General features: G+C 38.8%; 1 protein-coding gene across 1 annotated transcript; it reads right to left on the bottom strand.

The window, feature by feature from the left end:
* Positions 1–226: 226 nt before the first annotated feature.
* LOC145010158 (uncharacterized) lies at positions 227–14,831 on the bottom strand. The gene is made up of 5 exons (XM_078968732.1): positions 14,456–14,831; positions 14,123–14,374; positions 13,442–14,039; positions 13,178–13,351; positions 227–344 (listed from the first exon to the last, which is right to left on the bottom strand). Exons 1-5 carry the CDS (start codon positions 14,829–14,831, stop codon positions 227–229), a joined length of 1,518 nt encoding a protein of 505 aa, XP_078824858.1.
* Between the last annotated feature and the right edge of the window lie 385 nt (positions 14,832–15,216).

The following is a 15,216-nucleotide window of genomic DNA, read 5'->3' as shown; positions in this document are numbered from 1 at the left end:
ATATGATATTCCCCGTAATGATTCAGAACAACTTGATCTCCCCCTCTCTCCTTTCAACAAGTATTACACCAAGTTTGGCCCTCTACATCCTGAAGATGATGTGCAATTGATCATCCGGACTGAGCGTGAAAGACTTAAGACTTTCTATTCCAAAAACGCACTTCCTAAAAAAGAAGTCTGGTCTAAGAAGAGGATTACAAAAATCTGAGGGTGTGGAAGGAATATTCTAACTAAGTTCGAACTCAACTGTGTGCTGTTCCGGTACTACATCTTCCGAAATAAACCAACCCAATACACCATCATTGATGTCGACTTCCCTGTGATCAATCTGAACGACATCTTGACTATTGCAACACATTTCCGGAATCATCAAAGTGATAGTATCAACATGGGAGAATACCATGCTACCTTAAGCTTCATCAAAGACTATGTAGATGAATTCTGCTGATGCGACCATGAATTGGCACATCTATTTGGAACTGAAAACTTCCTTGCCAAGATTGATTATGTTCTACTAGAAGTTGATCTGCTAGCTGAAGGGCCCATTAATGAGTTGTTGTTGGGGTTTTTCTACAAGCAGAGAAAGACAAATAAGAAGGACTTGTTTCGAGTCCTTGGCAAACACCTAGTTCCAACTAAAGCTCTTCAGAACTTCTTCAGTCGTGCATCCAAGTCAGAAGCTCCGGAAAATATTAAGGAAAAGTTTGTGAGTCAGCTGCAGTGTTATATTGACGTTAGGGATTGGTTATTCATAGCTTATGTTTTTATCAAGGAAGAAGCAAATTGAACTGATGTGACACCCAATTTTATTTTATTTTTTTTGCAAAAATTTTAAACTTTTAAAATGCATCTTAAATTAAATTAAAACAACTGAAATAGTCATAACATAATGCATCAACTTAATAATCATATAAAATAAGTGCGGAAGTAATAATAATAATAAGGTCCCAACAAAATAACTAGTAGCGATGTCCCGATGCTCCATGTCAAGCCTTAGCCTCTTTAATCTTAACACCTGAAAAGTTATAAGGGAAAAACGTAAGCACGAAGCTTAGTGAATTCAAACACAGACATTGTACTAACATTCATATTTACTAGCCCTAATCCATTTTCCAATTATAATGATAAAGGCAAAGAACGAATCAATGTCTATATTACGAGAAGGACTTGTAGGTTTGAACCGCACCGGGAAGATCCCGTATCATTTGGCCCTAATCACCGCACCTCACGAAGAGTATTACGTTGGTGATCTTACCTACCCACCGCATCGGTAAATCCGTATCCTTTGGTGGTGTCCCCATATCCATAATTAGTTACATACAGTGTACATGTACGAATTAAAACAATACTTATATAGCATGCTTTTATAATAAATTCAAATAATCACACATGAGCTAACTAGCAAACACAATCATCAATACAACGGTGTGAGAGAACTCACCTTGAGTGAGTATTAAGGATGGATAACAATTAAATAATGCTACCAAGCTTGAGCAAACTTCAAAACCTCACCTAAGAAGGACTAAAGGTTAGAAAGGAGAAGTAATGAAGCTATTATTTGAGAAAAGAGTAATCACAGCAAGGTCTCTGAAACAGACCTGCTGTTCAAAAAGGATTTACTCCAAAATCTAAAACAGAAACATAGCTTTGACTAAATTTTATAGGAAACTATGATTGCTCTGGATTCCACAACTATAAAAAACTCATTCTAACTCCAAAAGATGAATTAAATATGAATTTTACAAAATGGTGTATCACTTCTGTCCCCAACAATACAGTCAAGTGATGTTGGCCAATGCTACCCAACTTGTGAGTAGAATTCATCCAAAAGAAAATTAATAGAAGTAAAGGAGATAAAAGTGAAAGTCTCAGAGTTGGAATTGAATGAAAAGCATCTCTCAAACTCCAGATATAAAATTCACATTGCGGACAATCACAGCACTAGCAAAAGCTGGTGACTGCCCACTGACCTGGAGTGTGGATCCATTCTAACCAATTTATAATTGGAAATAACACCCCATATTCTCCAGATCTTAAATTCATAATATTCCTTTTCCAAGCCTTAGAAATGATGAAAACAAAATGACATATCAGAATAGACCCGGATCAGACCTAACAGCAAAGATGCCATTATTTCACATAGACAAAGCCCTTATCAGTGAGGTTGGCCTTCTTAAGAAAGTTATCCAACTCAATTAGTGAACTTTTGGAATTGGTTTGGGGTCCGTTTGAGTTCTAGATCTCCAGATATGATTTTTACAAAATGACTACAGATCTGATGGAAAACAGAATCGTAGCCACCCGTGATTCCTTTTTGGCTTATCCATCCTCCTTTTGAAACACATTTTAAGATGTGTTCATCATCCCAATTCAGTCCCCATGATAATGGTGGTACTAAAAAGGGTTAGGGATCATTAGGATTTCATTTAGCCACAAGGATGTAATAATAATCAACATGAAAATAAACATAAGCACATAAAATCATCATTCTCCCTTTTAGGGTTTCCATGATCTTTTGCCACATGTAATCCCCTAGATCCATCATCCACCATATATGGGGTGAAGATAGGATCTTGAGATGATGTATAACATACAATTACAAATAAAATAAGAAGGAGAAGAGGTGAAGATGAAATCATAAAACTAGAACAAGGTTATGAATCAAGTTGTAAGAAAGGATAAGGAGGTTCATACCAATACGAATCAAGGCTGGAAATGAAAAAGAATTAAGCTCCAAACAGCCCCTTGGCTGCTCTTGATCCCAAAGAGAGAGAGAGGGATGATTTTTGAGAGAGAGGGAGGGTTTAGAGTGTTTTCCTTGTGTGTGTTCCAAATAATTCAATTTACACATTAAGTACTATTAACTAGATGGACTTTGCAAATAGGCCCATAGCCCATGGACTTCAATAGAAGGAGTTTACAAGATGATCAAAAGAATCCAATAACATAAGAAATCAGACATTGGTTAAATAAATTAACCCAAGGTTACAAGGATAATTAAATTAAAATAACCAAACATACCGAGAAAACCCGGGGCGTTACAACTCTACCCCACTAAGAACGGACTTCGTCCTCGAAGTCAACACCTAGAAACAGATCCGGATAATGAGCCCGCATCTCGCATTCCGGTTCCCAAGTCCATTCCGAACCCTTCCTATGTTGCCACTGCACCTTAACCAGGGTTATAGTCTTGTTGCGGAGAGCTTTCGTCTTTCGTTCTAAAATTGCGATTGGTTTCTCAACATAATTGAGACACTCGTCAATTTGTATGTCCTCCAGTGGTCTCATCAACAACGCATTTTCGTAACTTAGACACGTGGAACGTATTATGAATTAGACTAAGCTCGTCAGGAAGCTCTAAACGGTAAGCCACCTTCCCCACACGAGCTATGACCTTGTTGTTGGATTAATGTCTAAGTCCATAACTATAATTGGTAAGACTTGACCCGACCCGGCATGGTCCATTTGGGTTGCATGGCATCATGCACTTGGATAGACTATAATGAGAGAAATAAGACACTTACGGTTATTAATATATTATAAGTTCTAGTATATTAATAATAAGAATAATGAGATTATTTAATTAGTATTGATCAAGAATTAATCTAGAATTAATTAAGTGATCAAAAGAAGACTAATTAAATATATGGGTTGATTGTGTAAATCATTCATTCTTATATATGTGGGCTTGTGATCCAAGATTCCTTATGTTGGACTAAGTCCATGGGGTGACCCATGGATACTCCATGGAGGTTAAAATCCATGGAGCATAAGGAATGGGTAAAGTCATGAGTTACATGGTGTAACCCTAATAGCCACCATATAAAAGAAACCCATGGCTCAAGAAATCGTGACTAACACTATGTGTATGTATGAGGGCTACACGATTTCATGAAGTGTTCTAATTTCTCTCTAAGTTATTCCAAGTGCTTATGGTGTTGTGTGAACCATTTGAGGTGTCACACTTGGGGCACTAAGCACTCAAGCTTCATGAAGACAAGCACTATCAAAGAGGTATGTATTCTATCTTGTTATATCCATTATTTTGTATGCTAGATTAGGATAATACCTTGGATGTTCATATTTGCATGTATAATAGAGAAAACATAGATCCAAGGTATTTAGGGTTGCATGTACACTTAGGAGTGTTAGAATGCTCAAAACCCAACAGTGGTATCAGAGCCAGGTTTGTTTTCTTGTTATACCTGCAATAGAAGCTGAAAAAATCGAGTTTTGATGCTGTCAGCCCAGCTGACTCGCCGAGTCCATGAAGGGACTCGACGAGTCCAAGGCAAAATGCATCCAACTCGCCGAGTTGTGTTCATGCACTCGACGAGTTGGACCCCAGACAGCATATCTTCGAGGTTTTTGGCTAGAAATGGACTAGGAACATTACCCTAAGTTGTTTTGAACTTATAAACTTGTTTTTAAATATGGTAATGTTCATGCTAATCCATTTTCAAGATAATTGTCAATAGATTCATGTTTTGTATTAGTTTAAGGGTTAGACTAATTACATGAAAAAGTTTGATTTGAATTATCTTGTTCTTATGAGTTGCTTAGATTAATAGAAAAGTTGAGTGAAAAAGTTGTTTTCAATCCAAATTAATCTAAGAGTTGAGTATAAAATGTGTTTGTGTAACTTATCCTTAAGTTACATGAAGAGTCACATTAAAGACTCATAAAACTCATAAAGTTGGCAAAGGTTACAAAAAAGATGAAGAGTCTTGTCCTTAAGTTATGGAGGTTCAAGAGTCACTTCATTAATAAATAAATAAATAAAATATGTAACCTTAATTAATTCCATAAGTTATAAAATAAAGAAAAAGATTAATTCTTTATTAGTTTAAAGTCTTCCATAATTTGTCCACAAGTTATGGAACTTGAAGAGTTTTTGGATTAAAACTACTTTAAATACATAAGTTATGGAATTAATTAGTTTTGAATAGTTTCAAAACTTGCCCTCAAGTTTTGGAATTTGTAAAGTTTTCTCTTATGAATACTTTAATTCCAAGTTAGCCCTTAGAATTTTAAAAGTTAAAATTCAACCCTTATACTTTATAATATTATAAGTTAATAATATTTATATGTATAAGAGTAAAGTCGGTCTTACCGCTAGTACGCCTCATTCACGAAGCTGGTCTATAAGGTGGGTATAAGGTTGTTGCCTATAAAATGGCAACTTAATGGGTGTTCACTCTCACCCACCGCTTGCTTGACTGGTGGAGGGTCGTTAGCCGAACGGGTTTGACATGACTTTAATTCTCCCTTCATTAAAAGTATTAATGATAAATACTAAGTAACTAAACTCTTTAAAAATACCCAATCTTAGTTACTTAGGAAAATGTGAATAAGGTGCTAATCCATGAAATTACACTTTGCACTTTGTTTAAGTCGGTTAGTGGAGCGTGTGTGGTTAACCGGCACACTAACTCGTATTTAACAAGGTAGGCAAAGGGTAACTTAATGTTTATCATAGTATCGATGGAGCGTGTGTGGTTAACCGGCACATCGATTGAGGGATAAACACTTAAGGGTACCCAGTAATTTGCATGGTTACTTCACACCTTGTTTTGTGATCCTCGGCATCCCAGTCACAAAACCTGAAGGGCACACTCGAGATTGAAACATGCCATTGAACAGTTCAATGAATCTCAAAAGATCTAGGAGTTTCAAAACCAATTAAAACCTAATAATACATTTCGTTTATCTTGGTGGAAATTGGTGAATCGTCATTCACCTACCTTCAAATTGTTTTATAGCTTGGATTACGGCATACCTCTTCTAAGTTATAAAATAGTTTGTTGGGTCCTAGCCTTAATATTTTCATATTGGGTGTCATATTAAGGACTGAAAGATCAACTATCTTGAATATCTCCCATAACATGTCTGGATTAGACATTTATGATCTTCCCAAATCTCTTGAAACAAGCTTTCCTAAATGAAGATGATGTCCCATGGATATCATACTTCTCTCTCCTCTTCCAATTATTCTCCCTAACCCACAAGTTCTTGAAAAATTTAAGGTCACTCGAACCCTATTGGCAAGACAAGGTCTAGGTGTGATCACATCTTGGAGATGTAGTCACACATTGACAAGCCGGGAGAGTTGGGTGTCAATGTCTTGAGAAAGTTGGTGGTTCAATCACTTTCTAAGTTACATAGTGAGTTCCTTTGGGACACCTATGACATAGACTATGACAAGACCCTTAATGATCTTATTTATTGTTAAGATCAACTTCCTGAAACTTTATGGACATTGACAATGGTGACACTGGAAATACAGAAAAAGCATTCTCTTCCCAATGGAAAGGGATCGGCCATAGTCAACTCGGTTGAACAAATGGTAAAGAGAAAAACTAAGTCTGTGATAGTCCCGTGTACCATTATCAAAGGGTCCATATGTTTATATTGCCAAAGGAAAGGTCATTAGTTGCGAAGCTGCCTAATTTACCTAAGGATGTTAAAGTCAATAAGTTTGACTCTACTTCAGGTAAAGTCCACTATCTAACTCTGTTAAGTTTCTATTCTGAGATTCTTGATGCATGATGTGACTGGGTCACATGGTAATGTTTTAAGAATCAAAGAAAAGTAAAGGAACTTAAAGAAAGAATATGTTGAATCTGATCGCATAGATGGATTACTATCGCGTAGTTTGAAAAATCGGATTCTTGAGCTACTTCTTAGGAGTTATGAGATATTGCTTAGGAATAGATAACAACAAGTTTTCATATGGATTGTAAGGATAAGTTTTTCCGCATAGTTTTAAAATAAAAGGAAAAATTTTGATTTTATTTATTTTAAAATATCCTTACAATGGCATTTGAGGAAAAATTGTTGCTTATATGATTCCATTAATAGCAAGAGTGGAAATATGAAATTGATTCTTTCATTTGTGGTAATGTCTAAATTTACCAAACAAGGAAAGATTCTCATCATCCAAAGTCTCAATTGGACCGGGACTTGGAATCATGCAAGTTGTATAGCATGATGAATGAGAACTTTCAAGTATTGGAAAATTAAGACTAATTACTTATTCACATGGATGTGTGAGTCAAGTAATGGACTAAGGGATCGAGTATATAGGCATGTGCACTGATTAAGTCCACCACAAAAGATATAAGGCTATTCGTCATAGTTTACTAAAGCTCAGTAAATATGATTATACTTACAAGCTTAAGTGTAACTCTGAGACATTGGAAAAGGTTCCAATGTAAGGCAGAGCGAATAAGAAGAATCAAATTAGGCAGAAGGATAAAAGTTTCTCAAATCTGAAAAGATGGGAGAGTACTTTAGTATCAGTTTTGTGATCATCTTAATGATTAAGAAACCATATCAAAAATTATTTCTTTAAGGAAGTCTTAGTTCATTCTTATGACTAAGAAGAAGGGATCTTGAATTGTTGAAATGGTTAAATCAAGAAGATGAGTCATACTTCGTTCCAATACAAGTGTTAGAGTCATACTCCAAGATTGTAACTTGAGTGACATGTCTTTAAGAAGGTTTAAAACACGTGTCAAATGTAAGAGTAAAAGTTTCCTACTCTTGTATATTTGAAATTGGTAAGTTGTGATGTTTTGGATAAAACAAAGACCAACTAAGGCCAATTGTGTGAAGTGTTTGTCTTGATTAGAATCCGCACTATCTCTTGGACGTTTGACGAGGGAGTCTTATAGGTCAAGAGGACAGTGGGAGTCTTAAAGGTCTTGAAATTCTCAAGAACTAGTCAAGAATGAAACCTGAAGTTCTTCACTAGCACACGACTTGAGGTTTATAACCTATCGTGTTGACATATTCTGTGCCCATTCTAGTTAAAGTTGGATTTGCATATGAGTTCTTAGAGTTCTCAATGTGTTGCACAACAACTTGGAAGCAATGGTAGGCCCTTGAGCTGCCAGGTGGCAAGAAATCAAGATTGAGTTCAATCCATATGGTTTTGGATTTGTCATTACCCTTGTCTTGTGATTATGGTTTTGACAAATTCATATGGGTAGGAACTCATCCACCAATAAATCTAAGTGTCATAAGGTTTCTCTCTGATTCATGAAAATGATGGTGAGGAAACACTTTGACTAAGTAGATTTTAGTTAGATAGCAATTGTGATATTTGCATTCTCAAAGTCGTTAGTGGAGCGTGTGTGGTTTACCGGCACACTAACTTGGACTTGTGAGAAATGACAAAGGTCAAAACGATCAAGACTATGATTACGGCATCCCTTTTCATAGTTCTTAAAATTGTTTTGACACACCCATGAGCTATCTAAGGGAAGGTGTATGTTTTTGATAAAGTCTTATCAAAACAATCTAGTATCAGAAATCTGAACTTTGGTAACAAAGTCAATAAAGTATTGATTTCTAGAAATCAAGCTTTCTGAGTATATGTTAAAGCTAGTGGGAGCATAAGTGTTATGCTAATAATCATCATGTTAGTGGGAGCATGATAATTATGATAAGTATTGCAAGTTAGCAATGTTAATTATAGAAAAACAAAAGGTTTCGATTGGGAAAAAGTTGTTTTGCTATAATTAAGGGAGAGGAAATTATACTTCATCTCAAATCTATAAGCTTAGATCGTGAGGTTTTAATCATTTAGTCAAGGATATATATGAATTTCATGTTGGAATGGCTCAACATAAGGAAATTCTGTATATGGGTCCATTATTTGCGTTCTTAAATTCGATTATAATTACGGCATCCCTTTTCATAATCTGAATTATGAGAACTTGGCAAATTGAAATGGAAATGTTATAGCAAAAGACTGGTTTACTCTTTATGTGAGACATCATCAATCGTGTCCCATATGCTTCGGATATAGGATCGATTACATGTGCTATATTCATCCTTTCTAAAAATTTCCAAATGCCTGGGGCATTAAGAAGGGAAAAGGTTTAGAACTGGATATGACTAAAAAGGATTAAACAATTGTCGAGGACAATCTAAGGTTTACCAAAGACTGGTTTCTCAAGGACAATTGGAAGTATAGTGATAATTCTGGAAGGACCATATTGACATAATCTGTAAGGAGGCAACTCTTGTTCAGAAGTGATAGTCAAAATGAATTCAGAAATGTTTCAAAGTTAGAATTTTCAATCTGTGTAAGATTAAGGAAACTTAATGCAAGAAGGATGGTTCCAAGGACTTGATCTCCTTTGGAATGCTCTGTAATGATTGTTGTTAAGTCTTTCTGACTTTGTGCATAATCATTACAAGAGGATCGATGCATATAAGTTTAGAATCTAACAGATTTCAGTAAATGACATGAATTTGGAATTCTTGCATTTGCAGTAAGGATTTGGGAGTGTGAAAAGAGAATCATTGAAGTTATGTTCATTTGATCTAGTTCACAAAATAAATATCATAGACAAACATATTATGCATACTTGGTGTATGGCATGACTAGTGTTTAGAAAACATAGTGTGCATGCTTGGAGCATGGGACAACTATTGTTTTAAATTCAAGAATAAAGTTGATAGCTGAAACAATATACAATGAATAATGTGTAATCATATGGTGATAAATAAAAAGTGTTTTATTTATATTCATAAGTTCTGAGACCATATTGGATTCAATTATTATTGTGTTTCACTTTGCATGTTTTGACTTCCCGAATAAACTAGGTTATTCTTCCGGAATGACTAAGTTATTCAAACCATCCACAGTCGGTCATATGTTGGAAGTAGATATGAATTAAGACTGTCATGGGTTGGCTTGTAGAGGTCTAAGTTGTTGGACAAAGGGCTACAACACTCATGAGTGCTCATAAGTTCTGAGTATTGGATTCAACCCGCGCTCATTGGAATCACTTCATGGATTTTATCACGAGTGATCATGAGACGATAATATCTTATATTCTTCAAACCTAGAGATATGAGTTGTTACTATGAGTTGGTTGTACATTGATTGCACGAAATGCATTGGTAACTCGATGTTATAAAACGTGTCTTTGTGTATGATTCAATAAGTAGTAGAACAAGCCATATGAGTCGAAGTTTATCCATTCCTTTTACCTTCGGGATAAAAGTGATATCTGTGGGCCCCTCGATGATTTGATGATGACAAATGGAAGTGCTCGGCCGGGCTAGGACTGATTTGATTTGTTCAATTAGTCAGTCGTCATAAATCGGAAATCGGGAAACAACTAATGGACAGAGAGAATGATTATAATCCATGTCTCAGTCCATATGATATCTAGAATGGAGGAATATATGATCCCTTATCTAATGGACAAGTCGTTGACAAAGATCAGAGTTCATCTACAAGGTCAGAGTTCGACAGAAGCTTTTGAGAGCTACGATTGCCAGTTGGTTCCTGAAGTCATACGCAAAAATAGTTTTAGACTTATCCAAGTGGGAGACTGTTGGATTAATGTCTAAGTCCATAACTATAATTGGTAAGACTTGACCCGACCCGGCATGGTCCATTTGGGTTGCATGGCATCACGCACTTGGATAGACTATAATGAGAGAAATAAGACACTTACGGTTATTAATATATTATAAGTTCTAGTATATTAATAATAAGAATAATGAGATTATTTAATTAGTATTGATCAAGAATTAATCTAGAATTAATTAAGTGATCAAAAGAAGACTAATTAAATATATGGGTTGATTGTGTAAATCATTCATTCTTATATATGTGGGCTTGTGATCCAAGATTCCTTATGTTGGACTAAGTCCATGGGGTAACCCATGGATACTCCATGGAGGTTAAAATCCATGGAGCATAAGGAATGGGTAAAGTCATGCGTTACATGGTGTAACCCTAATAGCCACCATATAAAAGAAACCCATGGCTCAAGAAATCGTGACTAACACTATGTGTATGTATGAGGGCTACACGATTTCATGAAGTGTTCTAATTTCTCTCTAAGTTATTCCAAGTGCTTATGGTGTTGTGTGAACCATTTGAGGTGTCACACTTGGGGCACTAAGCACTCAAGCTTCATGAAGACAAGCACTATCAAAGAGGTATGCATTCTATCTTGTTATATCCATTATTTTGTATGCTAGATTAGGATAATACCTTGGATGTTCATATTTGCATGTATAATAGAGAAAACATAGATCCAAGGTATTTAGGGTTGCATGTACACTTAGGAGTGTTAGAATGCTCAAAACCCAACACTTGTAGGGTCCAATGAATCGGGGTCCGAGCTTTCCCCGCTTCCGAAATCGAATCACACCTTTCCAGGGGGAGACTTTAAGAAACACATAATCTCCCACCTGGAACTCAAGATTGGAGCGTCTTTTGTCGGCATAACTTTTCTGAAGACTACTCGCTGTGACCAAATGATCCCGAATCACTTGGATTTTCTCCGTAGTCTGTAGCACGATATCGGTACTCCCAAGTACCCTCTGCCCAACCTCGCCCCAACAAACGGGCGTCCTACACTTCCTCCCGTACAAGGCTTCATACGGAGGCATTTTAATGCTCGAGTGATAGCTGTTGTTATAAGAAAACTCAACTAGATGTAGATGGTCATCCCAACTACCCCCAAAATCAATCGCACACGCCCTAAGCATGTCCTCCAAGGTCTGAATCGTCCGCTCACTCTGCCCGTCTGTCTGCGGATGGAATGCGGTACTAAAATGTAATCGTGTGCCCAATTCCTCTTGAAACTTCCTCCAGAACCGAGAGGTAAATCGGGTGTCTCGATCGGAGACGATAGAAACGGGCACCCCTTGTAATGAGACAATCTCCCGAACAAAGATCTCAGCTAATTTCTCCGCCGATAAGCTCTCCTTTATAGCCAGAAAGTGAGCACTCTTAGTCAAACGATCAACAATCACCCATATCGTATCTGATCCTCAGGCAGTTCTAGGAAGTTTTGTAATGAAGTCCATGGTTAGATGCTCCCATTTCCATTCAGGAATCTCCAATGGTTGCAACTTCCCATGCGGTTTCTGGTGTTCCGCCTTGACCTTCCGACAGGTCATACATTCTTCCACAAATCGAGCCACATCATTCTTCATTCCATGTCACCAGTAAGCCTCATGAAGGTCCCGATACATTTTAGTAGCACCAGGATGGATAGAAAATTTTGACTTATGAGACTCATCCATTAGGGTTTTCCGATTTCCCCCGGTATATGGAACCCAAACCCTACCGTAGCGAGTCAGCAAACCCCGCCCGTCTCGTTCCATCTTAGGCAACTCTATCCCAATCTTCTCACGCCTGATGTTTTCCTCCAGTATTGCCGTCTTTTGGGCGTCCCAGATTAGATCTAACAAAGACGACACCATTGTGATCCGGAGACACTTAGCTCTAATCGGTTCGGCAGATTGTTTACGACTGAGAGCATCAGCTACCACATTAGCATTACCGGGGTGGTAGTGAATTTCACAATCATAATCTTTTACCACATCCAACCATCGGATCTGCCTCATATTCAAATCCCGCTGCTCGAACAAATATTTTAGACTCTTATGGTCAGTGTATATGATAAACTTCACTCCATAAAGATAGTGTCTCCAAATCTTAAGAGCGAAAACAACAGCCCCAAGCTCCAAATCATGAGTGGGGTAGTTTCGTTCGTGGGGTTTCAGCTGTCGGGAGGCATAGGCTATCACCCTATCTCGTTGCATTAACACGGCACCAAGACCTTGAAGCGATGCATCACAGTAAACCACCATATCCTCAACCCCATCAGGTAAGGCCAAAATCGGAGCTTCACACAATTGCTTCCTTAACTCATCAAATGCCAGTTGCTGCTCTGGGCCCCAAACGAAATTCATTGATTTCTTGGTCAATCGGGTGAGTGGTAAGGCGATTTTAGAGAAATTTTCAATGAACCTCCGGTAATAACCGGCTAAACCCAAGAAACTGCGAATTTTAGAAGGTGTTTTCGGAATCTTCCATTGTTTAACCGCATCAGCCTTGGCTTGATCGACCTTGATATCGTGTTTGTTTACCACATGCCCCAAGAACTGAACTTCTTCCAACCAAAATTCACATTTTGAGAATTTAGCATAAAGCCTTTCTCTTGCCAGAGTTTCCAGAATCTCCCGAAGGTGTTGCTGATGCTCCTCTTTGCTCTTAGAATAGACTAAGATATCATCTATGAACACTATGACTAAACGGTCAAGCATCAGGCTACACACCCGGTTCATGAGATCCATGAACGCTGCGGGTGCATTGGTGAGCCCAAAAGGCATCACCACGAATTCAAAGTGCCCATATCGAGTACGGAATGCTGTTTTCTCAATGTCTTCTTCACGAACACGCATCTGATGGTAACCGGAATGTAAATCAATCTTGGAAAACCAAGATGCTCCGTGAAGCTGATTGAAAAGATCGTCAATACGTGGCAACGGGTACCTATTCTTTATCGTGCGCTTGTTTAGCTCCCTATAATCAATACACATTCGCTGGGATCTATCTTTCTTCTTCACAAAGAGAATAGGAGCACCCCAAGGCGAGCAGCTTGGCCGTATAAACCCTTTATCACTTAGTTCTTGCAGTTGATCTTGGAGCTCTTTCATTTTAGGTGGTGCCAAGCGGTAAGGAGATTTCGCTACCGGAGTCGCACCTGGCACCAAATCAATGCGAAACTCCACTTGCCGAACAGGTGGCAAGCCAGGGAGTTCCTCCGGAAAGACATCGCTGAAGTCGGAAACGATAGGAACGTTGTCTAGTGCTATAGCAGAAGAGCAAGAAGCCATAGCCAGGCGGGGAATGTCCCCCTGAATAATAAGTTCTCCACCTCTAGGGTTTCGAACACGAACTTGCTTCTTACGACAGTGGATTTCCACATCAAACGCATCAAGCCAATCCATGCCTACGATAACGCAGAGCTCTCGCATCGCAATAGGGATAAGATCAATAGGGAATTCAACTCCAGAAAACTCGAGAGTGCAACCCCGATAGACATCGGTGACATAAATAGTGCGGTTGTCGGCAACTTCGACAACCATTGGGCGAGCCAATTTTCCAATACTACACCCCAGACGATTAATAAACATGCGAGATACAAAAGAATGGGTAGCACCACTATCAAACATAACAACAGCAGGCTTGGAATCTAGCAAATAAGTGCCTGTTTTACCACATACGATCATGTAAACAATTCTAACTACCATTTATTAAATAATGGCAGGAGAAAAAAGAAAAAAAAATTACCTGCCACTGTCGCGGTAATCACCGGCTCATCCGGAGTCATCTGGTGAGCACGACCTCGTGTCACCATTGTAGGTCCCTTAGAAGATGATGCAATTGCAGGATTTGTACCCCCGCTTCCTTTACCAGCCTTCAACTTCGGGCATTCGGGCTTCTTGTGTCCCGTCTCGTTGCAGTGATAGCAGACGGGAGCAGCAGAAGTAATCTGAGGAACTGCACTCGCAGGGGGAGCCCTACAATTCTTCCAATGATGCCCTGGCTTTTTACAGTTCTAGCATATCAACGGATTTTTCTCACCCCGACCTGAAGACGGCCTGTACTCATACCTTGACTTACCACCCTGCTTTTGCTTTTTCTGGGCATCTCCGGATGTCTTGGAGGAGGTGTCATTGGCCTTCCTCTTGGTCTGGGTCTGCAACTCGATTTCCCTCCTCATTGCTGCATCCATGATCGCGGATAAAGTCGGGAACTCCTGCATGCTAACGAATTCCCGAATCTCGGTACGTAGAATGGTAGTGTATTGGCTGACCAACCAGACCTCGTTCCCAGCAAATGAGGGACAAAAAGATAGCATCTCCAAGAACTTGGCGTTCAGGTCGCTAACAGACTTGGTAGTTTGCTGTAAGGCCATGAACTCTTGCTGCATCCGCTGCTGCTCCACCTTGGGCACATATTGTGCCTCGAACCTCTCCACAAATTGGGCCCAAGACATGGCCCTCACTTCTTCCTCGTTTAATAGAGCGGTGATGGTGTTCCACCATGTCTTTCCCCTTTTTCACAGCTGGTTCATGGCGATCACAACTTTGTACTGGTCCGGACACCCAACAGTCATGAAGGCGCCCTCAACATCTGACACCCAATGCTTAGCAGCAACTGGGTCGGATTCACCGTTCCAAAGAGGAGGGCTACACTTGCTGAACTTCTCGAAGTAGTATGCCGAATCCCGAACGGGCAGAGCCGGTAACGCTCCCCCGGGAATAGCTGCGAGGCGCTCATCCAGAAGAGCTTTGACCTGGTTGATTATGTCATTGGTCACGCCCGGGATTAGTTTATTGAAAGCGTTATTGAATTCCTCAGCGACAATATTCCTAACTTGC

The sequence above is a fragment of the Lactuca saligna genome, chromosome 8 (assembly GCF_052625555.1).
Source record: "Lactuca saligna cultivar CGN05327 chromosome 8, ASM5262555v1, whole genome shotgun sequence".
NCBI classification, from domain to species: domain Eukaryota; kingdom Viridiplantae; phylum Streptophyta; class Magnoliopsida; order Asterales; family Asteraceae; genus Lactuca; species Lactuca saligna.
Note: the sequence above shows the minus strand (reverse complement) of the source record. Positions and strands in the feature narration are given on the sequence as shown.

What these genes read in the sequence shown, in the direction of transcription:
- LOC145010158 (XM_078968732.1), bottom strand. Translation starts at nt 14,831, where the DNA reads ATGTCTTGGGCCCAATTTGTGGAGAGGTTCGAGGCACAATATGTGCCC. An exon ending in CAAGAACTAAGTGATAAAGG is followed by an intron (nt 13,352 to 13,441) that starts GTTTATACGGCC and finishes TATTGATTATAG; the next exon opens with GGAGCTAAACAAGCGCACGA. An exon ending in GCATTCCGTACTCGATATGG is followed by an intron (nt 345 to 13,177) that starts GCACTTTGAATT and finishes GTGTTGCAATAG; the next exon opens with TCAAGATGTCGTTCAGATTG.